This window comes from Physeter macrocephalus, chromosome 5 (genome assembly GCF_002837175.3).
Source record: "Physeter macrocephalus isolate SW-GA chromosome 5, ASM283717v5, whole genome shotgun sequence".
NCBI classification, from domain to species: domain Eukaryota; kingdom Metazoa; phylum Chordata; class Mammalia; order Artiodactyla; family Physeteridae; genus Physeter; species Physeter macrocephalus.
Window position 1 is genome coordinate 5,244,448 of NC_041218.1, and position 22,864 is coordinate 5,267,311.

At 38.9% G+C, this 22,864-nt stretch overlaps 1 protein-coding gene across 28 annotated transcripts in view; it reads left to right on the forward strand.

Moving 5' to 3' along the window:
• KMT2C (lysine methyltransferase 2C) overlaps positions 1 to 22,864 on the forward strand; it is a 298,083-nt gene that overhangs the window by 64,266 nt on the left and 210,953 nt on the right. For all 28 annotated transcript variants that reach the window (XR_003679677.2, XM_028489535.2, XM_028489534.2 and 25 more), the window contains one exon: positions 16,418 to 16,506. Coding sequence is in view for 27 of the 28 variants with exons in the window: in XM_028489535.2 (XP_028345336.1) it covers positions 16,418 to 16,506 (89 nt within the window). In the remaining variant the exon portion in view is untranslated. The remainder of the gene's footprint in view (positions 1 to 16,417; positions 16,507 to 22,864) is intronic.

Below are 22,864 nucleotides of genomic sequence, written 5' to 3' on the forward strand. Positions count from 1 at the left end.
TTAATGTCCTTATTGCTACATCAATTTGCCTTGACAGTTACTAGCATAGTGTTTTAGTCTTTATAATTTTCCTCCAAAACTTTTGACATGTGAGACTAAATAAGAGCTTTATTCTGGGCTCTGTATTTAGAATATCTTTGGTATATTTGTACAAATTACACTCCTACTAGTGTTTTGTTTTCCTTTAACTGGCCCAGCTGAAGGAGTTATCACTCTTTGTTAATTTGTTAGTAAAATGTTATCTCCTTTAATTTCCATTTCTAAAATTGTTAGGTTGAATGACTCGTGTTTAAAGACCGTTTCATTGTCTTTTTCTATTGCTGGCCATATTCTTTGATTTTTCTATTGAGAATTTGTTCTTTTTCTCTCTCTCTTTAAAATTTTTGTTGGAGTATAGTTGACTTACAATGTTGTGTTAGTTTCACGTGTACAGCAAAGTGAATCAGTTATACATACATGTATATATATCTCCATTCTTTTTCAGATTAGTTTCCCATATAGGTTATTACAGAATATTGAGTAGAGTTCCCTGTGCTATACAGTAGGTCCTTATTAGTTATCTAATTTAGATATAGTATTGTGTATATGTTAATCCCAATCTCCTAATGTATCACTTCCCCGCACGTTTCCCCTTTGGTAACCATAAGTTTGATTTTGAGATCTGTGAGTCTGTTTCTGTTTTGTAAATAAGTTTATTTGTATCATATTTTATTAGAGTCCACATATAAGTGATATTGTATGATATTTGTCTTTCTCTGTCGACTTACTTCACTTAGTATGATAATCTCTAGGTCCATCTGCCAAGTGGCCAGAATGGCCATCACCAAACAATCTACATATAATAAATGCTGGAGAGGGTTTGGAGGAAAGGGAACCCTCCTACACTGTTGCTGGGAATGTAAATTGGTACAATCGTCATGTTTTTTTCTCTTACAAAAATATTACTCTGTTGCTGTATTAGTAATATTTTTAGGAAAACTATTTAATGTTACCTAGTAAGTGACATATTTTAGGTGGCTTAAGGGTCAAATGGTACTCTAACCATAGAACAGTAATGCTGTGGCTTGATATTTTATTGTGCATCTATATGGATATAATCATATCCATAGATATAAATCAGGTTATTAAAGTGTAGATGAATATGTGCCCTTTATGAAACTCATGGGGAGTGAAAAATTAAAGGCCGTTCCTTGGCCCTCATTTTCCTTCGTATCTACAGAAGAAACCACTGTTACCAGTTCGGTGTATAGCATTCTAGGTATCTTGCTCTATTTGTAAGTGTATATACATACGCAAATGTACATGCTTATATGCATATTTGTACATTTGTATACACTTATAAAAATTCGTGGACTCATATATTCTGTAATGTCCCTTTTCCTCTTGAAACTATGTCTTAGAGAGCTTTCTATTTTAGTGCAAATAGAAAGTACAAATACATTGTTTGTAGTGATCAGAAACTGCAAATCATTGAGTGGGTAGAGCATACTGTATTTAAATATTCCTTTGATCAGCTTTTAAGTTGTTTGTGCTATAGTGAACATCCTCATATATTTCCACATCTATATCTATTCTCTATTTTTATGTGCATGAGATAGGATAGATTTCTAGATGTGAAAGTGATCAAGTGGTGTGCATATGTTATAGTTTGATAGCTATTGCTGAATTGCCTTTTAGTATATGCTGTACCATTTACATCCTTGCCAGCTGTTACGAGTGAGCATTTGTCTCTTCTGTGCTCCCACAGTCACTGAATATTATCAGTATTCTTCATTTTCCATTTCATTGTTTGACCTCCCTGGTTACTTTGTGAGGTTGAACACTTCATCATGTTTTATAGGTCAGTTCATTTTATCTGTCAGTTGCTTGTTTGTATCCGTTGTCCCTTTTCTGGTTAGGTTTATCTCTCAGTTTACTTGGTTCTTCCTTTATGTCCATAAGTAAAGTTTTATTATATTTCTCATTAAAGCTGTTCCTGGTAACGTGATTGTTATTGCATCTCTTTTCATTACATTTGAGTTGATTATCGCTGTTGTTTGTTCAATAGGAGGTATAGGAAAGTCGTTGATGTTTATGTTACTGTGGTGATCAATCTTACAGAAAACTCTGTTAGAGCTTTTCAGTTGATTAACTTGTGTCTTCTGAGTAGATGTTGGTGATGTTATCTGTCAGTGATGACAGTTTTGTCTAGTCCCTTGTGGTGTTAAAAGTTCTTGTTTCCCTTTGTTTACCTTAATTACATAACATTCAGGCTTAGGTTACGTGGCTTTCTTTTTTTTTTTTTGCGGTACGCGGGCCTCTCACTGCCGTGGCCTCTCCCGTTGCGGAGCGCAGGCTCCGGATGTGAAGGCTCAGCGGCCACGGCTCACGGGCTCAGCCGCTCCGCGGCATGTGGGATCTTCCCGGACCGGGGCATGAACCCGCGTCCCCTGCATCGCCAGGCGGCCTCTCAACCACTGCGCCACCAGGGAAGCCCACGTGGCTTTCTTTTAAAGTTTGACTCCATATAAAATTTCTCTGTTCCGTGGGAAGCAGGACTCTAACTTGCTTATCTTTAGAATGGTTAGGTGGTTATCTGAATTACTAAGTTCCTATTTTTCCTCTTGAGTTGTAGAACCATTGTACTCATTCAGCAAAGCACATATTGAGTGCCTGTGTAATGTCTGGTGCTGTTAGGTGTGGGGAGTGCAGTAGTGACTAAAACAAAATTCCAGCCCTGGTGGAGAGTACATTCTATCTTAAGAGACAGATTAATAAAATAACAATAAGTGTAATGTGGGGCACAAACAAGAATGAAGCGGGGAAATGGATAGCAAGTGACAGGTCCTGTTTTGTGGATTTGCTGATAAGAAAAGTCCTCTCTGAGGATGTGACATTTCAGCAAAAACCTCAATGAAGAGAAGCCTGTGACTATCTGGGAGAAGTGTTCTAGGCAGAGGAATCCATAAATGCCAAGGCCCTGAAGTGGAACACCTTAGGTGTGTTTATGAAGCGCTAGGTGGCCAGTACAGCAGGATGGCAGAGTGTAAGCAGGAGAATGTTCACATGTGAGGATCAGAGGTAACCAGGACAGGCACATGGTGTAGGGTCTAGTAGGACAAGAGGACTTTGGACTTCATCCTAGGTGTGATGAGAAGCCGTTGGAGGATTGAGAGGAAGAGAGTCACCTGTTTTTAATTTAATGTTCAGAAAGATCATCCAGAATTGTTTGGGGAGCCTGTAGGCCAGTGAGAATGGAAACAGGGAGGCTGCTAATTGCGATATAGCCAGTGGTTAAGAATATTGGCTATGGAGTTAGACCTAGTTAAATTTTTTTTTTCTTCAGCTAAGACAGCAAAAGAGATGATTTATTGTTACATGTTACATTCAGCCACAACAAAAGATATTTGTTTTGAAATAAATTACACTATCTTAGATAAATATGAGAAATGAAAACATTGATTATGCAGCTTACTTAAAGTGTCATATTTATTCACAAAATATTTTCCTGCTCTTTGAATTCTCAATTTGATATTTAAAAGAAAGAGTTCTTTTTTTTTTTCTTCAGCTAAGACAGCAAAAGAGATGATTTATTGTTACATGTTACATTCAGCCACAACTGAGAATAGAATTAGTCCAGTATGTCAAAGGTCCAGGGCAAAGGACCAAAAGGGACCGTTTTGATACGAGCAAGGTGGGTCTCTCAAAGGTGGTTGAGGTGATCAGAATGACCATCGATGTTCCAGATCCACTGAGACAAGTTCTAGACAGTAGGCAAGCAGTCCAACAATTTGTACCAGCGTCCCTGGCCTCTGGCTTCCGTTGTTTCTGCTCCTGTGGCTTCCATGGGTGTACAAGTTTGCTTGGACCTCTGCCTCATCTTTCTTCTTTTGCGCTTCAGCCTGCGCATTCACTTCTTCCTGCGCTTCGCTCTCATGGCGTGGAGGTTTCTCAGAGATGGCGCTCTAGACCTATTAAATTTGAGTAAACTTGAAGATCCGTTATCTTCCCTGAGCTTCATTTTATTCATCTGTAAAGTAGAGATGGTGATAAAACAGTGGCTCTTACGTACTAAATGCTCCGTAAAGGTTAGTTGTATGATTCCCAATTGTAACAGTAACAAAAAGAATGATGGTGACTTGAGGCTCTTAGCAGTTGTAAATGGTGAGAAGTTTGCAAGTTTGGAATACAGGTCTCTCCTGCTATCCGAAAGTAGTGTTCTTAGGAAAGCTTTCATAAGCTGAGATGGCATAAAGCGAAGAAGCAGTTACCCCTTTTTTTGGAAAAGTGAGAATCCTCTTTGGATTTCTTTTGGTTGGTGAAAACAGGTACTACTGTAGGTCTCTTGTGAAAGTGAAGTGGCATAAAGCGAGCTTTTGAAAAGTTGAAGTGGCATAAAGCGAGCTTTTGAGAAGTGGGGGATGCCTATATATCTTGAAGGTAGAGCTGATGGGATTTGCTGACATGATGTATGGGGAATGAGAGAAAGGAATCTAAAGTTATGGAGCTGGGTTCCTCAGGTGAGTGATGCCACTGTCGACGGAGGTGGGAAACATTGGAAAAAGCAAGTTTCAGAGGGTAGGGTGTGGAGTCACATTTGGTTTTTGATGTATTAACTTTAGAGATGCTGTTGAGTAGACAGTTAAGTATGAGTTGTAATTCAGTAGAGAGGAGGGAAATAGAGGAATTTGGGAGTTAACAGCATATACATAAAGAGACTGGGGGAGATTACCCAGGGAATGAGCCTTTGCATGTAGAGAAGAGGTTTAATGACAGCGCCCTGGACACTAGCATGTAGGGCTCAGTAAAGAGGAACCAGCAAAGGAAGCGAGAAGCAGCAGCCAGTGCGGTAGAAGAATCAGGAGACTGTTATGTCCAGGAAACTGAGGAGAAAACGATCACTGGTCTCATGGGCATGTGACAGATTGAGAGTTGGCAAGTTGTAGGTGCTTGGTAGAGTAACTAGATAATTTATTGATCAGACCAAGGCACCCCCCTCCCCTTTTCTGGCTGCACCGCGCAGCACGTGGAACTTCCCTGACCAGGGATCGAACCCGTGCCTCCTGTAGTGGAAGCGCAGAGCCTTAGCCACTGGACCACCAGGGAAGTCCAAACCAAGACATTTTGAATGTGACAGGAGCACAATCATTATGTGAGCGTGACAGGCCTAAACTGGCACAGTCCAGGCAAACCCAGTTGTGTGTCACCCTGTTCTTTAGTGACCCTCATCCCAGCCCCTTCAGTGGGATGTGGGGGAGGACATTCAGATGGAGAGGCATGGAGCCGAAGTGGAGAACGGGATACTTCACTCAGAGCTGCGCTCAGAACTTTTTCAAGGAGTATTGTTCTAAGGTTGGTGCGGAGAAGTGGAGCAGTAGCTGGGAGAGGATATGGAGTCCAGAGAGGGTTTTCTTTTTTTTTTTTTTTTAAAGAAGGTTGTTGTTGTTGCAGTAAATTGTAGCTGCGCTCAGAACTTTTTCAAGGAGTATTGTTCTAAGGTTGGTGCGGAGAAGTGGAGCAGTAGCTGGGAGAGGATATGGAGTCCAGAGAGGGTTTTCTTTTTTTTTTTTTTTTTAAAGAAGGTTGTTGTTGTTGCAGTAAATTGTATGCTGATGGGACTGATTTTCAGAGTAGGAAAGGTTGATAATTCAGGAGAAGAAGGGAATAATGCAAAGTTCGTGAACAGGAAAGAAAATGTGATCTGGAACACAGGTAGAGGGATTGATGTCAGCTAGGAGCATACATAGTATGTTTAATAGGAGGGAAGGTAGAGTATATGGGAAAACATTCAGGAAAATCAGAGGGTTTGGTAGGAGGATATGGAAACTCTTCTGACTACCTCTATTTTGCCATTGAAATAACAAGCAAGTTCTATCAACTGAAGAGTGTAAAATGGAGAGTCTTATTTTTTTTGTTTTTTTACTTTTGGCTGCGTTGGGTCTTTGTTGCTGCGTGTGGGCTTTCTCTAGTTGTGGTGAACAGAGGCTACTCCATGTTGTGGTGCACGGGCTTCTCATTGTGGTGGCTTCTCTGGTTGCAGAGCATGGGCTCTAGGTGGGGCTCCAGTAGTTGCAGCATGTGGGCTCAGTAGTTGTGGCTCGCGGGCTCTAAAGCGCAGGCTCAGTAGTTGTGGTGCACGGGCTTAGTTGCTCCGTGGCATGTGGGATCTTCCCGGACCAGGGATCGAAACCATGTCCCCTGCATTGGCAGATGGATTCCTAACCACTGTGCCACCAGGGAAGTCCCTTAAATGTTTGAAGACAGAAAAAGTATGAAATAAATATCTAAGGTAATGGGAGAGTAAACTGACCCAAGTGGAGATTGCTGGGCAGCAGTGAGGGGCTGCTTGAGGTGTGAGGTTAGAAATACAAAGTGAAGTCAGTAGCCTGGCTGTGTCTTTTTCCCTCAGCTTGAATTCACAGACCAGAGTAGGTGGAGGGTTAGATTTCATAAGGATTGAGGTTTTTCCCAGATAAATATAATGGAATGAAATAAAAAGAAGTATTGAGGGTCTTTGTAACAGAGTGATTATAACTGCGAACCATGGGATCCAAGCTGGGAAAAGAGATAATAAAGATATGGGGATGAGGAGAGGGTCCCAGTGTCAGTAGCTAACAGTGAGTGCCTACCAGGGAACTGGCATTGTAGGTGCTTTACATTCAGTCCTCAAAGTAATCCTGTGAGGTAGTGCTTTTGTACCACTTTACAGATGAGGAAATTGAGGCACAGTTTAAACAGCTCATATATGGTTGTGCAGCTGGTAATTAGCCTTTTGATACAGGCAGTATGGCTCTGCAATCCATGCTTGTAACCACTGTATTACAGCTGCCTTTTAGCTGAACCGTGAAAAGCTTCTAGGGGAGATGAATTGGCAGATCCTGTAAGGCTGAAGATTATTGGAGAGAGGTCCTAGAGGGTGTAAAGCTCCTATGGACACAGGTATACAAATACCTGTTCAAGTCCCTGCTTTCAACCTCTTGTGTTTTCGAGAGTGTGTGGGTCAACATGTCTTGGTCCAGTGGAGTGAAATCCTGAGACACTTAGAGGAGAGAGATGGTCTTAAGCTTGTAAGAATTTTTCCTTTGCCAGTTTTGATGTGTGAGGGGCTGAGTAATGGAGTTCTGACTAAAGTTATGTTTGGTAGCGAATACAGGCACTGGCCCAAGATAGCTAGCTCCCCTACCCCCAACAAATTTTTTTTTAAAGTTGAAGTTTAGGAGGAACCAGTAGTTTTACAGACCTCAGTTCATGGGTCTTCTCCCCATGGATCTGTTGCCCTCACTACTGTTAAGCTCTTACCAACTGACTGACTTTGGGTAACTTATTTATTAACCTTTCTTAATTTCAGTTTGGTTATCTGTAAAACGGGAAGAGTAATGTCTACTTCAACAGGATAGTTAAGAGGATTCAGTGAGAATAATGTACTTCAAGGTTTTTTGTTTTTGTTTTGTTTGGTCGTTTGTTTTTGCTTCATGTATTTTGAAGTTCTGTTGTTAGGTATACATACAAATTTCAAATTAGAATTATGTGTTGTTGGGAATCAGTATTATCAATATGTAATATCCTTCTTTACCCCTGGTCATTTTTTTTCCGAAGTTTGCTTTGTATGCTATTAGCATATCCACTCCAGCTTAATTTTGATTAGTGTTGCATGGTATATGTTTCCTTAAATATGTCATTATATTTGATTTCAGTTTCAAGTAGGCAGCATATAGTTGGGGCATTTTCTTTTTTAATTGATTATGACACAATCTCTGTATTTTGATTGGAGTGTTTTAGGCCACTTATGTTTAATGTAATTATTAATTTGTTTTGATTTAGGCCCATCATTTGTTATTTATTTCTAGTGAGCCTTTAATTTTGGTTTTGTAATTTTTTATTTCTAAAATTTCTTCTTTATGTCTTTTCTTTATTTGCTCATACTTTCTATTTTAAGTTTTAAGAGTGTTCAGTATCGCTCATTTGAACATTTTATAATAGCTGCCTCAAAGTGCTCATCAGATAATTCCAACCTCTGTCATTTTATCATTAGCCTTTTTTGTTCATTGTACTTTTTTGTGTGATTTGATAGTTTTGTAGTTCTTTATGTATCAAGTAGTTTGGATTGTTTCTTGAACATTTTAGATATTATAAGACTGTGTGTTTTAAAAACATGGAGAATGGTGGTAATTTTGATTTAACAGGCACTTGGCCTGGGTAGGTCCAAGCTACAGGTTTCAACCAGCCTTTTGTGGGTTTGTAGTAAGGTCAGTTTAGTTTTCAAAGCCTTTTGCAGGACTGTTTCTATTTGTACTGTGTGTGCAGTACCAAGTAATCAGTCTGGGACCTGGCCAGAGGTCTGTTAGCTCAGTTCTGAAAGGCTTTCTTATACTAATTAGGATCAGGTCCACCCATGGGCAGGTTGTTGGTCAGGTCAGGTGAGCTCTCTCATTTTCTGCGCCTCAGCAGTCACTCCTGGGTTTCAGACTTCTTTGAGTTCAGACCAAGAGATACTAGAGAGGTAAAATAGAAGTAAACTTAGTGATACTTTGGTAGTACTTTGAATTTTGGTGTCTGTTCCTGAACAACCTGCTGTTGTATGTCTTTAAGGAAACTCAAATAGCTGTTTCATGAATTATTTACATGTTTTATAGTTACACTCAGTGAGAGAAGAAGTTTGGCATATATTCCTTCATCTGATTTAGAGCTGGAGCCCCTTGATAATCTTTTGTTTGGGACTTTTATGTGTGTTTTTAAATCGAAAGATAGGTTGTAATTTTATTTTCTTTCATTACCCTTCTTTTGATTTGGTATGTATGACAATTATAATATCTGTAAAAAATGGGTAGTAGAGTGTTCCTCTTTTATTCTGTGGAACAGGTCTCTGTTTATGATGGATGTTGGTTTTATATAGTGTCTTTGATTTTGTTGTCAGTGGAATGCCAGCCTCATAGAATCAGTTGGAAAGTATTTCCTTCTCCATTATTTACAGAAGATAGTGCAGGATTAGTATTATTTCTTAAAAGTTTGATAGAATTAATCAGTAAAGCCATTTGGGATTGGATTTTCTTTGTGTGAAGGTTTATACTTACAAATTCAATTTTTAAAATAGATAACTGGGTTATTCAAATTTTCTGTTTCTATTCTTAAGTCATTTTTTGTAAATTTGTGCCTTCCCAGGATTTTGGTCCATTTCATCTATGTTGCTGATTCATTGACATAAAATTATTTATAATATGTCATTGTCCTTTTAATGTGTGTAGTCTCTAGTGATGACCCCTGTTTCAGATTTTCTGTTGGTAGTTTGGGAGGGTTTTTTTGTTTGTTTTTCTTTACTTGATCATTTTTGCTCGAGAGTCATCTATTTTGTTCTTTCAAAGAAATATGTTTTGGTTTCATTGATTTAAAAAAAATTGTTGAGCTTTTATATCATCGATTTCTGCTCTTTATTATTTCTTCCCTTCTATTTATTACAGGCTTGATTTGATTTTCATTTTTTAATTTCTTAAAGTAGAGGCCTGTATTACTATTAGAGTTGAGCTGTTATTTTCTGATTTAACTTTTATTTTTTTTTACTGTTTATTTTTATTGAGGTGAAGTTGATGTACTATATTACAGAAGTTTCAGGTGTAGAAAATAGTGATTCACAATTGTTCTACAATTTTTAAAGGTTATATTATTCAGTTTATAGTTATTATAAAATATTGGCTATATTCCCTGTGTTGTACTGTATATCCTTGTAGCTTATTTATTTTATATATAGTTGGTACCTCTTAATTCCTTGGTATAGGAATCTTACATCTTGACCCTGATATAACTATCTTGCCCTTGATATAACTATTTAAGTAAGTTTCCCTCATTCACTGCTTACCTGAATCTGGAAAATTTTGAAATGCTGTGTTTTCATTTTCATTTAGCTCAAGCTATTTTTTAATTTCCTTGTCATCTCTTTCTTGACTAGTGGCTTATTTAGAATTGTGTTGTTTACTGAATATTTGAGGATATTGCATACATCTTTTTTGTTTGTTTTACAGTTTAATTCTGTTATGACCAGAGAACATGTTCTATTTGATTTCAGTCTTTTAAAATTTGTTGAACTTTGTTTTAAGACCTACAATATGGCTTATTCTCTGGATTGTGTGCTTGGAAAGAGTAGGTATTCTGTTGTCATTAGATAGGGTGTTCTGTAACTGTCAATTAGGTCCATGTGGTTGGTAGTAGTCTTAAGTCTTCTGTCTCTTTATGGAGTTTTGTGTCTACCTGTATCAATTATTGAGCAGAGTGTTGCAATATCCAGATATAATTGTGGGTTTAAATATTTCTCCTTGCAATTATGTATTTTGAAACTTAGCTATTGAGTGCATACATATTTAGGACTGTTATTTCCTTGATGAAGTTTCTTGTTTTCTTAATTTAATCTGATAAAATTTGCCTTTGAATTGTTGTGTTAAGACCATTTACGCTTAACATAATTATTTATGTGGATGGGTTTAAATCTGCTTGCACTTTGTTTTGTATTTGTTCGTTCTCTCCCATTTTATCCTTTGTTTCCTTTTATTTCCTGTCTTTTTTGGGTTAATTGAATATTTTTTTAGGATTCTTTTTTATCTCCATTTGACTAATAAGCTGTGTGCGTGTGTGTGTGTGTGTGTGTGTGTGTGTTTACAAAGGAGTAGCTCTAGGATTTACGTTACACATTTTTAACTCATCAGAGTCTACCTTCAATTAATATCACTTCAGATGTAATAAAAAGCCTGTACATCAGTATACTTTTACCCTCTAATGTTTTGAACTATTGTTGCCATATATTTAAATTTTATATATATTATGAAATCTACAATAAATTATTTTTGCTTTGAACAGTGAGTTAACTTTTAAAGAGATTTAAAAATAAGTCTTTTATATTGATTCACAGTTACCATTTCCATCACTCTTTATTCCTTTCCATAGACGAATTTTGATCCAAGTTTTTATTGAGTATTATTTTCCTTTTTTTCTGAAGAATTTCCTTAACATATCTTCTAATGAAGGTTTTTTGGTGAAGAATTTGTTTAGCATTTGTTTGAAAAAAGTTTTAGATTACTATTATCTATCTATCTATCTATCTATCTATCTATCTATCTATCTATCTAGTCTATGGCTGTGTTGGGTCTTTGTTGCTGAACGCGGGCTTTCTTTAGTTGCGATGAGCTGGGGCTACTCTTTGTTGTGGTGCACAGGCTTCTCATTGCAATGGCTTCTCTTTGTTGCAGAGCACGGGCTCTGGGGCGCGCGGGCTTCAGTAGTTGTGGCTTGTGGGCTCTAGAGCACAGGCTTAGTAGTTGTGGCGCACGGGCTTAGTTGCTCCGCGGCACGTGGAATCTTTCCGGACCAGGGCTCAAACCTGTGTCCCCTGCATTGGCAGGCGGATTCTTAACCACTATGCCACAAGGGAAGTCCCTACTATTGTTTTTGAAGGATACCTTTTGCTGCATGTTTTATTCAAGGTTTATGTGGTTTTTTTGTTTGTTTTTTTCTTTAATTTTTTTCCATGCACTTTTTTTTGTGTGTGTGTGTGGTACGCGGGCCTCTCACCGTTGTGGCCTCTCCCGTTGTGGAGCACAGGCTCCAGACGCACAGGCTCAGCGGCCATGGCTCACGGGCCCAGCCGCTCCACGGCATGTGGGATCTTCCTGGACCGGGGCACGAACCTGTGTCCCCTGCATCAGCAGGCGGATTCTCAACAACTGCGCCACCAGGGAAGCCCTTTCCATGCAGTTTTAAATATGTTGTTTCACTGTCTTCTGGCTTACATAAGTTCAGATGAAAAGGTTGCAGTTATTCTTATTTTTGTTACCCTGTAAACAGTATGTCTTTTGGGGGGGGTTGCTTTTAAGCTTTTCTTTTTATTACTGTTGGTCAGCAAATTGACTGTAAAGTGCCTTACTGATGTGTATGTGTGTATCTGTTAGGGATTTTGTTGTGCTTCTTGTGTCTGTCAGTTTTTTTTTTGTTTTTTAATTTGCAAGATTTTGTAGCTGTTATTTCACTAAATATTTTTTCTGTTCCCTTCCCTCCACCTCCAACCTAACACCTATTAGACTGGTTGTTATCATCCCACAGGGCACTGCATGCAGCTGTGTTTGTCTTTTTTCACTTTGTCCTTTATTCTGGGAAGGTTGGTTTTTTTGTTTATTTGTTTTCTGTTTGTTTGCTTTTTTCTGTGTCTTTAAGGTCAATCATCTTTTCTTTTGCAATTTCTAATTAAATGTTAATCTTTCAGATTTTATTTGATGTCATCTTTTGATGTTAACTTCTATTAGTTACACTGTCTTAACATTTTAAATTATCTTCCATTTCTCTTCTCCTTTCATGTTTTCCATATTCAGTAAGATATGAGGCATACTGATAATAGCTGGTTTAATATCCATGCTTATCCCTCTATTGTCTCTGTTTTTTTGTTTCTATTGCTTGATTTTTCTTCTGGTTATGACTCATATTTTTCTGCTTTTTTGTATAACATAAATTTTTATAATGCCACACATTTTGATTTTTGTTGTTGTTTGTTATTATTATTTGTTTTTGGCTGTGTTGGGTGTTGTTGTGTTTAGGCTTTCTCTAGTTGCGGCGAGCGGGGGCTACTCTTCCTTAAGGTGTGCGTGCTTCTCATTGCGGTGGCTTCTCTTGTTGCGGAGCACGGGCTCTAGGCATGTGGGCTTCAGTAGTCATGGTATGCGGGCTCAGTAGTTGTGGTGCAGAGGCTTAGTTGCTCTGTGGCATCTTCCTGGACCAGGGATCGAACCCATGTCCCCTGCATTGGGAGGCAGATTCTTAACCACTGCGCCACCACCAGGGAAGTCCCTTTTGTTGTTGTTGTTGAGAGGTAGATTTTGTTATGTAATACTTTGACAAGTGTTAAACTTTTTTTTTTTTTTTTTTGGTTACCAGTTCAATTAGTTGTGGATCATTTCGATTCTGTTGATATTTTGTCAGCTGTTTTTAGGGATGGTCTAGAATAGCATTTGTTCTAGGCTTCATTTAGCCCTGTTCCTAAAGGTGTGTTCCGAATACATTATATATAGTCATTGAGGTATTGGCACTGGCTAAAGGGAACATGTTTGATTCCTGGCTCTCTGTGAGCTCTGGGACTTGTTCGTATTGCAGCTCTTCTGTAATGGTTCTTTGCTTGGAAGCTGTTCCTGTTCAGCCTCATGAGGTTTTATACCACAACTGTACAGTTTGCTGTTCAGATAAAAACTCAAGGGTACCCTTATGCAGATTTCTGGAGCTTTTTCTCTGCACAGCTCCCTCCTATTGCTTTCTCTGTTCTACAAATTCTAGCCTCCTTTAGCACCCTTAACTGTTGATTGAGCATATGAAAGCAATATGGAAATATAAAATATATTTATTTTATTTTTGACTCCATCAGGTCTTAGTTGTGGTACGTGGGATCTTCATTGTGGCATATGCATGATCCTTTGCTGAGGCAGTGCTCCTTGCTGTGGTGCGCAGGCTTCTCTAGTTGTGGTGCGTGGGCTCTCTAGTTGTGGCCTGCGTGCTCAGTAGTTGTGGTGCACGGGCTTAGTTGCCCTGAGGCATGTGGGATCTTAGTTCCCCAACCAGGGATCAAAACTGTGTCCCCTGCATTGGGAGGCAGATTCTTGACCACTGAACCACCAGGGAAGTCCCTCCAAAGTTTTTTTTTTAAGTTAAACATAACTTAAACATAACTACTACTACTTAAACATAACTACTTGCCTTAATAAATTCTAAAAATAATTATTCTCTCCCTTCTTCTATGAACAGTAAAATCAGCCTTAGCCCTGATCACCCTTTCCCATCAAGTTTTTGTCATCTCTTATTTGTTCTGCCTACTTTCCCCCTTCCCCTCATGAATGATGCTGTTTTGGCTGCTTGACTTGGTGTGTTATATTGGCAAATTTCTAATATTAAATTATACTTGCATTCTCATTATATTTATTGGTATTTTTTTCATCCATAGTTTTTTGGATATGTTAGGATTTTGGTTCAGTTATTTCCTTTTAATTTTTTTCTGTGGGATGAGAATGACTTTTAAAAAAATTTTTTAATTGTTTTTTTGAAGATTCTTTTATTATATATATATTTATTTTTATTTATTATTATTATTATTATTATTATTTTTTGCGGTACGCGGGCCTCTCACTGTTGTGGCCTCTCCCGTTGCGGAGCACAGGCTCCGGACGTGCAGGCTCAGTGGCCATGGCTCACGGGCCCAGCCGCTCATTTCCTTTTAATTTTTTTCTGTGGGATGAGAATGACTTTTAAAAAAATTTTTTAATTGTTTTTTTGAAGATTCTTTTATTATATATATATTTATTTTTATTTATTATTATTATTATTATTATTATTTTTTGCGGTACGCGGGCCTCTCACTGTTGTGGCCTCTCCCGTTGCGGAGCACAGGCTCCGGACGTGCAGGCCCAGTGGCCATGGCTCACGGGCCCAGCCGCTCCGCGGCATGTGGGATCTTCCCAGACCAGGGCATGAACCTGTGTCCCCTGCATCGGCAGGTGGACTCTCAACCACTGCGTCACCAGGGAAGCCCTTTTTTTAAAAAAAATAATAGCTTGAACCCGTGTCCCCTGCACTGGCAGGCAGATTCTCAACAACTGCGCCACCAGGGAAGCCCCGAGGATGACTTTTTGACAGTGTGTAGTATTGCACTTATAAACTATTTGGACTTTGATTGCTTTAACTTAAAAAAAAATTTGTATTTCCTTTATTGGTTTTGACGGATTAATATCCTTTTAAAAATAAGATTTAGGGCTTCCCTGGTGGCTCAGTGATTAAGATTCCACCTGCCGGGCTTCCCTGGTGGCGCCGTGGTTGAGAGTCTGCCTGCCAATGCAGGGCACGCGGGTTCGTGCCCCGGTCCGGGAGGATCCCACTTGCCGCGGAGCGGCTAGGCCTGTGAGCCATGGCCGCTGAGCCTGCGCGTCTGGAGCCTGTGCTCCGCAGTGGGAGAGGCTGCAACAGTGAGAGGCCCGCGTATTGCCAAAAAAAAAAAAAAAAAAAAGAATCCACCTGCCAATGCAGCGGACATGGGTTCAAGCCCTGGTCCGGGAAGATCCCACATGCCGCGGAGCAACAAAGCCCGTGCACCACAACTACTAAGCCTGCGCTCTAGAGCCCGCGAGCCACAACTAGTGAGCCTGAGCTCTACAGCCCACGAGCCACCACTACTGAAACCCATGCGACTAGAGCCCGTGTTCCACAACAAGAGAAGCCACCGCAGTGAGAAGCCCACGCATCACAATGAAGAGTAGCCTTTGCTCACCACAACTAGAGAAAGCCTGCGCTCAGCAACGAAGACCCAATGCAGCCAAAAATAAATAAATACATAAAATTAAAAGAAAAAAAGATTTAAATAGGTTTCCTGTTGTTTAAAACAGGCTTTTTTGCTTTACCTTTTCATATTATTTTTCTCTATTCCTTATTGTTTTCAACTCTTTAAGTAGTTTTCAAATAAATACTGTGTTCGTTTGTACTTTTTAAGTAATGAAATAATTTAAAGCTCTGAAATTATCTGAATACTGCTTTGTTAGTTTCTGAGTTTTATTTTATTTGTAATGTCTTTTTCTTTCTTTCTTATTTTATGTGTTTAAAAACTTTTTTTAACTCATTTCTATCCTTTATGAGACTTCAAAAACTTTAAAGGTTTTTTTAAAAATTGCATTGGGTAAGAGAATTATACTTTACCATGATTCTTTTTTTTAAAAACATCTTTATTGAAGTATAATTGCTTGTGTTAGTTCCTGCTGTATAACAAAGTGAATCAGCTATATGTATACATATCTTCCCATATCCCCTCCCGCCCTATCCTACCTGTATAGGTGGTCACAAAGCACCGAACTGATCTTACCATGATTCTCATGTTTATTTTACTTTACTGAAGTGTTTATAAATTAAAATTCATCACACTTGTAAGGCAAGTGTGATTAGATCATGCTTAATAGTTAGATTTTTTGTTTTTCGGGGGGTGGTTTGCAGGAGTGTGCCTCAGTTTCTCCTTAAGGGGTAGGTGTCTTAAAAATGCAAGCGGCTGGACATCACTCCTCAGTTTCATTAGATCTAGAGGTGTAACCTGGTGTGTGAACTTTGAACCCACTAGGTAGTTAAAAACCACTACTGTAGACAGAGGGAGTGATCTCAAGGTCTGGTAAAAGAGGGGAAAACCTAGCCTGGAGAATACTTACAGAAGTGAGTTATGATGACACAGACATATTAATATGGGCCTGTCCCCACATTTAGGTATAAGGAAGGGCTGAATATGTGGGAAAAATGACTGTAAAGTGTGATATTTACTATTTGATATGGTGAAGTGAAGGAAAAATTGCCTAAATTATTTTGTGTACCTTCATCTTGTGCTTTATTTTGAGTATAATTCTAAGCTTTAATGTGTAACATTTAATTATGTGTTTATTTTCTTTGTCCATAGGCCTCGAAGTAGAGGAAAAAGTACAGTGGAAGATGAGGACAGCATGGATGGGCTGGAGACAACAGAAACAGAAAATACTGTGGAAACAGGTTTCAAAACTTAATTAAAAAATTTAAGAATTTACAGAATAATTTGTACAGTTAACAGTCGTCTATACACGAAGTTCTAAAAGTTCCATGTGCTAGAGTAGTTTAATAAGTAATGACAAAGTGAAAAAACTGAGTTTTCTCCCTTTTTTTCCCCTAAAGCTTTGGTTTAGTAGAAATTGTTTAATCTCTATAGAGAAATATTTTATTAAAGCAAAATTAAAACTGGAATAAACAGTAATTCCAGGCCATTCGTATGATATCTCATGGGAGATTTCTGGCTTATGAGCCATCTAGTGTTTGTTTATTGTGTTAGTATATATGTGAGGAAAAAATATGTTCCATTAGCAAATAATACTGTGAAATGCTGGGTGAGACCAGAGCAAATGCTTCCTAGTCTACTGGACTTTTAGGTACCTTAAATAAGCTAATGTGTGTTTTGCATCTGCAATAGGAAAATAGAATAGGTTGCCCAAAGTAGTTTCCAAAATGTACACCAAATTAGTGGTTTAATGAGCTGTCAGCAGGACTAGGTTTCATATTGTGTTCACAGGATATCTATGCGAGATGGTCTGTCATTGTCAGTATTTTTACAATTGTTGTTTATACATAGTTGATAGGCTTTTTCTCTGATGTTGAATGTCACCACCTTGATGCTTACAGAATGTCATACAATTTTTAGAGAAAATTAGAAATTGCTGTATCTTTTATAATACAATTTTCCATGAAATACTTTTGGTTGTCAAATGTGTTGCTATTATATCCTTGTAATTCTTGGAAAAGCCTTCAAAAGTTCTGCAGTTCTCATTCCTTTTTCCCAGAGTCTAGTTAAGTAGAGTGACAGGAGAGAAGCTTGGAAGTTCAGAATTCTACATTTTACCCTTTGGTGTACATTCATTACCACATTATTTATTTATTTTTATAAATTTGTTTATTTTATTCATGTTTTTTTTTGGCTGCGTCGGGTCTTTGTTGCTGCGTGCAGGCTTTCTCTAGTTGCGGCAAGCAGGGGCTACTGTTCATTGCAGTGCGCGGGCTTCTCGTCGCGGTGGTTTCTCTTGTTGCCGAGCCCGGGCTCTAGGTGTGCGGGCTTCAGTAGTTGTGGCATGCAGGCTTCAGTAGTTGTGGCTCGTGGACTCTAGAGCACAGGCTCAGTCGTTGTGGCGCACGGGCTTAGTTGCTCTGCCGCATGTGGGGTCTTCCCGGACCAGGGCTCGAACTTGGGTCCTCTGCACTGGCAGGCAGATTCTTAACCACTGTGCCACCAGGGAAGCCCCTCCTTACCACATTACTTTAAACTTGAATTTATATAAGTTCTCCACTAGTTATTTTTCATAGATTTTCCCCTTAAATTTTTTCTGTACTTTGTACTGTTTCTTGTGTAAAGTTTTCTGTAACTTTAAGTGACATTTGCGGTGTAACGATTACTTGCAAGTCCCTTTAAGCCAGTGCTCTAAGACTGTCCACAAGTCCCGTTTGGTTGCACTTACCAGAAGTCTCCCTGAGTACTCTCTCTTATTCTCTGAAGATTTGCACATCCCTTTCCATTTGCCTCTCCTTCTCCCATTGTCAATTTTTTTTTTTTTTTTTTTGCGGTACGCGGGCCTCTCACTGCAGTGGCCTCTCCCGCCGCGGAGCACAGGCTCTGGACGCGCAGGCCCAGCGGCCATGGCTGACGGGCCCAGCCGCTCTGCGGCATGTGGGATCCTCCTGGACCGGGGCACGAACCCGTCAACCCGTCCGCCCCCGTATCGGCAGGCGGACCCTCAACCACTGCACCACCAGGGAAGCCCTCCCATTGTCAATTTTAATAATCTATTCAATACCCAGACCTCGTAGCTCCTTGATTTCCTCAAAATCCTCTTCTCCAGCCCACCTCAGTCACTCATTCTTATGGCCAAACTTTAGCCTTTATCGCTGTATCACTTACTAGGACACTTGCTGTTTCACTTCCAAAATCTCAGTTTCAACTGTCTTTACTCCACCTCTTCTTTTACTAGCTCACTTTTTCCTAATATCCACACCACAGTAATTCTTCAGACACACTGAATTCTCCAACTCAGTGATCTTCCTGATGGGGTTTGTCAGCCTCCTTTTCTAGTTCAGATTCTGTGATCCATTATTCTAGTTGTTCTGTTATGCACCCTAAACTCCTTTGCCATCCTCCCACTATTTTGCTTTCATAACAAAACTCAGACTCTGCGTTTTAGCAGCGAAAATGGCTGGAGAAAACCATAAACTTGCTGACTGGGTGGCATTTTAAATTTATGACCTCAAATCTCAAGTGGGTCATGATTGCTATCCTTCACTCATTATAGTCTACTTAGAATTCCCACTTCCATTATCAGGGATAATTCTTTCACCACCTTTTCTTCTCCCTTCAAACTTCTGACACCTCATTTTTCATTTTTCAGTTGATGATCTTGCTTATTTCAATGAAAAAATAAATAGAAGCAATCAGGAAAGAAATTCCACATTCATCCGCAATCAAATCTTCTTTCCTGCTTGCATCTCTGTCCATCTATTTTATTATACCTTCCTAACTTAAAGCGGGATGAAAAGTCTCTGGGGTCATCTCCAGCCAACTCTTCTACCTGCGTGCTGGGTTCTGTCCCGTTTGTGCCTTCAGTTTTCCTTGGTTTCTGGTATCAAGAATTTCCTCTCTCAGTGAATCATTTCCATTAGTATTAGCATTTGTTGCAGTATCACCGGTCTTAAACATAAGTAACTTCTTGTGGTCAGCTACCCCTTTTAGCTACTATATTGCATCTTTGCTCATCTTTATAGCAAAAGCCCTTGAAAGAATTGTCTGTACTCATGGTTGTTACTTATTTTTGAGCATTTTTTCGTGAACCTACTCCAGTCAGGCTTTCTCCCTCCCGCTCTCCCAGAACCGGTTTTGGTTTCGTATTGCCAGAACCGCCGTTGGGTCTTTGTCCTCCTTAGGTATTCAGTGCCATTTTCACACAGCTAACCACTTTCAGGAGGAAAACTTTTGTTTTTAATTTGGCTTTCAGGACACCATATTCTCTTGCTTTTTCCTATCTCACTGATATCTTTTGCTCATCTCACAGATTAGGTGGTCTCATTTCGTTCAGTTGCTTTAAATATTATCTATGTGCTGGTAACTCTAAAAATTATATTACCAGCTCTTTTCTTGCTTTGAACACAACCAGTATCTTCAGCTTACTTCTTAACATCTCCTCTTAGATGTCTTAAGAGGGTCTCAAACTTAATGTGTCTTCTGTGGAACTGTTTACTCTTGTCCTGAAACCTTCTATTCGTCCAGTGTTCCCACCTCAGTAAATGACATCGTGTATTGTTCAGGCTTGAAATATGGAGCCTTTTGGAAAATGCTTTGGGCTTTACCTTGGTAATCCTGCCTGATTTCAGTCACCTCTCATCTCCTCCTCTGCTGTCAGTCCAGAACTAGTCACCACCACTGTTCGTGTGGACTGCTGCAGGAGCTTCCCAACTGGTCTCGCTGCTTTTACTCTCACTCCATTCTAGTTTTGTTCTTCATGTAGTAGTGGAGTGAGCTTTTTATTAAAACCCAAAGTAAGAGTGTTTTATTTTCCTTCTGTAAACTATTCAAGGCCTCCAGGGATACTTAAAATAAAACCTAAAGTCCATGTATGATCTTCAAGCTCTACTGACCTTGGCTACCTGTCCAACCACAGCTCCTGTCTTCCCCTTGCTCTCTGGGCTCCAGCCATATTCCTTTTTCAGGCACTTGAACTTTTTGTCTTCTTTGCTTGGAACGCCTTTCTCCCAGATACTCATGGAACTTTTTGTCGTACGTCAGTCAAATTTCTACCCAGTGCTGTCTTGTTGGAGAGGCCTTTCCTGACCAACCTTTCAAAAAGCAGCACTTGTCGTGCTCTATGCTCTTCTCCTGCTTTACTTTTCCTCCTCATATTTAACAGATATGACATTATATTACGTAAATATTTGTTTGTGTGCCTTTCACACTAGAACATAAACTTCATGAGGTCAGGGATTTGTCTTGTTCATTGGTTATTCCCAGTGCCCAGAGTACTCCCAGGCGTATGATAGGCATTGATGCCATATAAATATATATATTTGTCCTGTGCTTCCGTATGAAAGTTAATAAAGCCAGTCGTGTTAGTCTTTGCTCTGTCTTTGTGCTTGGAAAGACCTTTGTCCAGTTCCTTTAGTGAACACATAGGGCAAGGAGAATAGTAAAGAAAAGGATAAAGAACAATTGTTAAAATTACCAACCTGCAAGCAAAGAGAAGAAAGAGTTTAGTAAATTTCTAATCAATTTAAAAGCACATTCCAGTTGACTTCAAGACTTAGACATCTCTGCACGTCTCCAGGCCCAGGATTTATTGGAAGGTCTCTTACTCTGTGAATTGTGTGCCTTGACACATTTCTTTAACGATTTGTAGTAATTTAAGAGTATTTATTACAATGAGTACTCTTTTACGGTGTGTGTGTGGGATGAGGGTAAGTGATGGGAGTGAGTGTCCTACAAGTGGTCATTGGGGAAGTAGCAAGAATTCTCACAAGTTTTTATGGTAAGAAAAACCCTCTCTTTTGGAGGTGGTGCGACTGTTGCCAGTTCTGTGTCCATTTTTCTTTATGAATAAAATCAACTTGAATGAAGTGCTAGTTACTTGAGGAGAGAAATACCACTTTTCTTTGAGAGTCATTATATAATCAGGGCTTTGCAAACTTGTTTTAGTTAATTATAATTGGTTAATTATGATTTAACTAATTAATTAAACTTTATTTTTAAACTGCTGAAGTTGTCATTGTATGGCTAGTGGGCGTCCCTTTTTGGCTGGCGTCTTAATCCTTTTTAATATCTCAGAATGTTTCAAAGCTATTGCTCGTTGGCAAGAATATTTTTCAGGTGCATCTTTAATACTCTCTGCCCCAGGATATGAAATGGCCTACTCTTTAAGACTACTAGTTCTTTTTAGTGGAGAATAGTATGAGAGAGAAAAGTCTAGGCTGTAGGGATGCATATCATATTGTTTCTGTTGAGAATTAGTTACGTTAGTCCATTCTAGTGATACACTAGTAATTATATAGATGTGAGGCTCTATATACATGCTTATAAATACCAGTTCACATTCATACTTTCAGTTTACCACTAGCATAATTTTTTAAATAGACTTTAGTTTTTAGAGCAGTTACAGGTTCCCAGCAAAATTGAGTGGAAGGCACAGATATTCCCCATTTACCTCCTGCCCTTACATACGCATAGCCTCCCGTTTATCAGCACTCCCACCAGCTTTGGTGCATCTGTTAATGATTGATGAAACTACAGTGACACAGTATTTTCACCTTAAGTCTGTAGTTTACATTAGGGTTCACTCTTGGTGGTGTACATTCTGTAGGTTTGGGAAGAATGTATAATGACATGTATCGATCAATATAGTATCATACAGATACTTTCACTGCCCTGAAAATCCTCTGTGCTATGCCTATTCATCCTTTCCTCCCCTCTAAGCCCTGGCAACCATTGTTCTTTTTTCTGTCTGCATAGTTTTGTCTCTTCCAAAATGTAATGTAATTGGAATCATACCATATGTAGCCTTTTCAGATTGGCTCCTTTCACTTAGTAATATACATTTAAGGTTCTTTTCATGGCTTGAAAACTCATTTCTTTTTATTGCTGAAAAATATTTTGTTGTATGTATGTACAGCAGTTTATCTTTTCACCTACTAAAGGACACCTTGGTTGCTTCTAGGTTTTCGCAATTATGAATAAAGCTGCTGTAAACATTTGTGTGCAGAGTTTTGTGTGGGCATAAGTTTTCAGCTCCTTTGGGTAAATACCAAGGAGCATGATTGCTGGGTCATATGGTGAGAGTATGTTTAGTTTTGTGAGAAACTGCCAAACCATTTTGCAAAGTAGATGTACCATTTTGCATTCCCACCAGCAATGAACGAGAGTTCCCGTTGCTTCACAGCCTCACCAGCATTTGGAGTTGTCAGTGTTCTGGATTTTGGCCATTCTGATAGGTGTTTAATAGTATCTCATTGTTTTAATTTACACTTCGCTGATAACATATGATGAGGGATATCTTTTAATATGCTTATTTTCCATCTGTATATCTTCTTCCACTATGTCTGTTAAATTCTTTGACTCATTTTTTAATCAGGTTGTTCATTTTCTTATTTTTGAGTTTTAAGAGTTCTTCTTATAATCTGGATAAGAGTCCTTTACCAGATACGTCTTTTGCAAATATTTTCTCCTAGTCTGTGGCTTGTCCTTATGTATCTCTTGGCAATGTTTTCTGCAGAGCAGAAATTTTAAATTTTAATGAAGTCTATCTAGTGTATCAATTATTTCTTTCATGTATCATGCTTTTGGTGTTGTATCTAA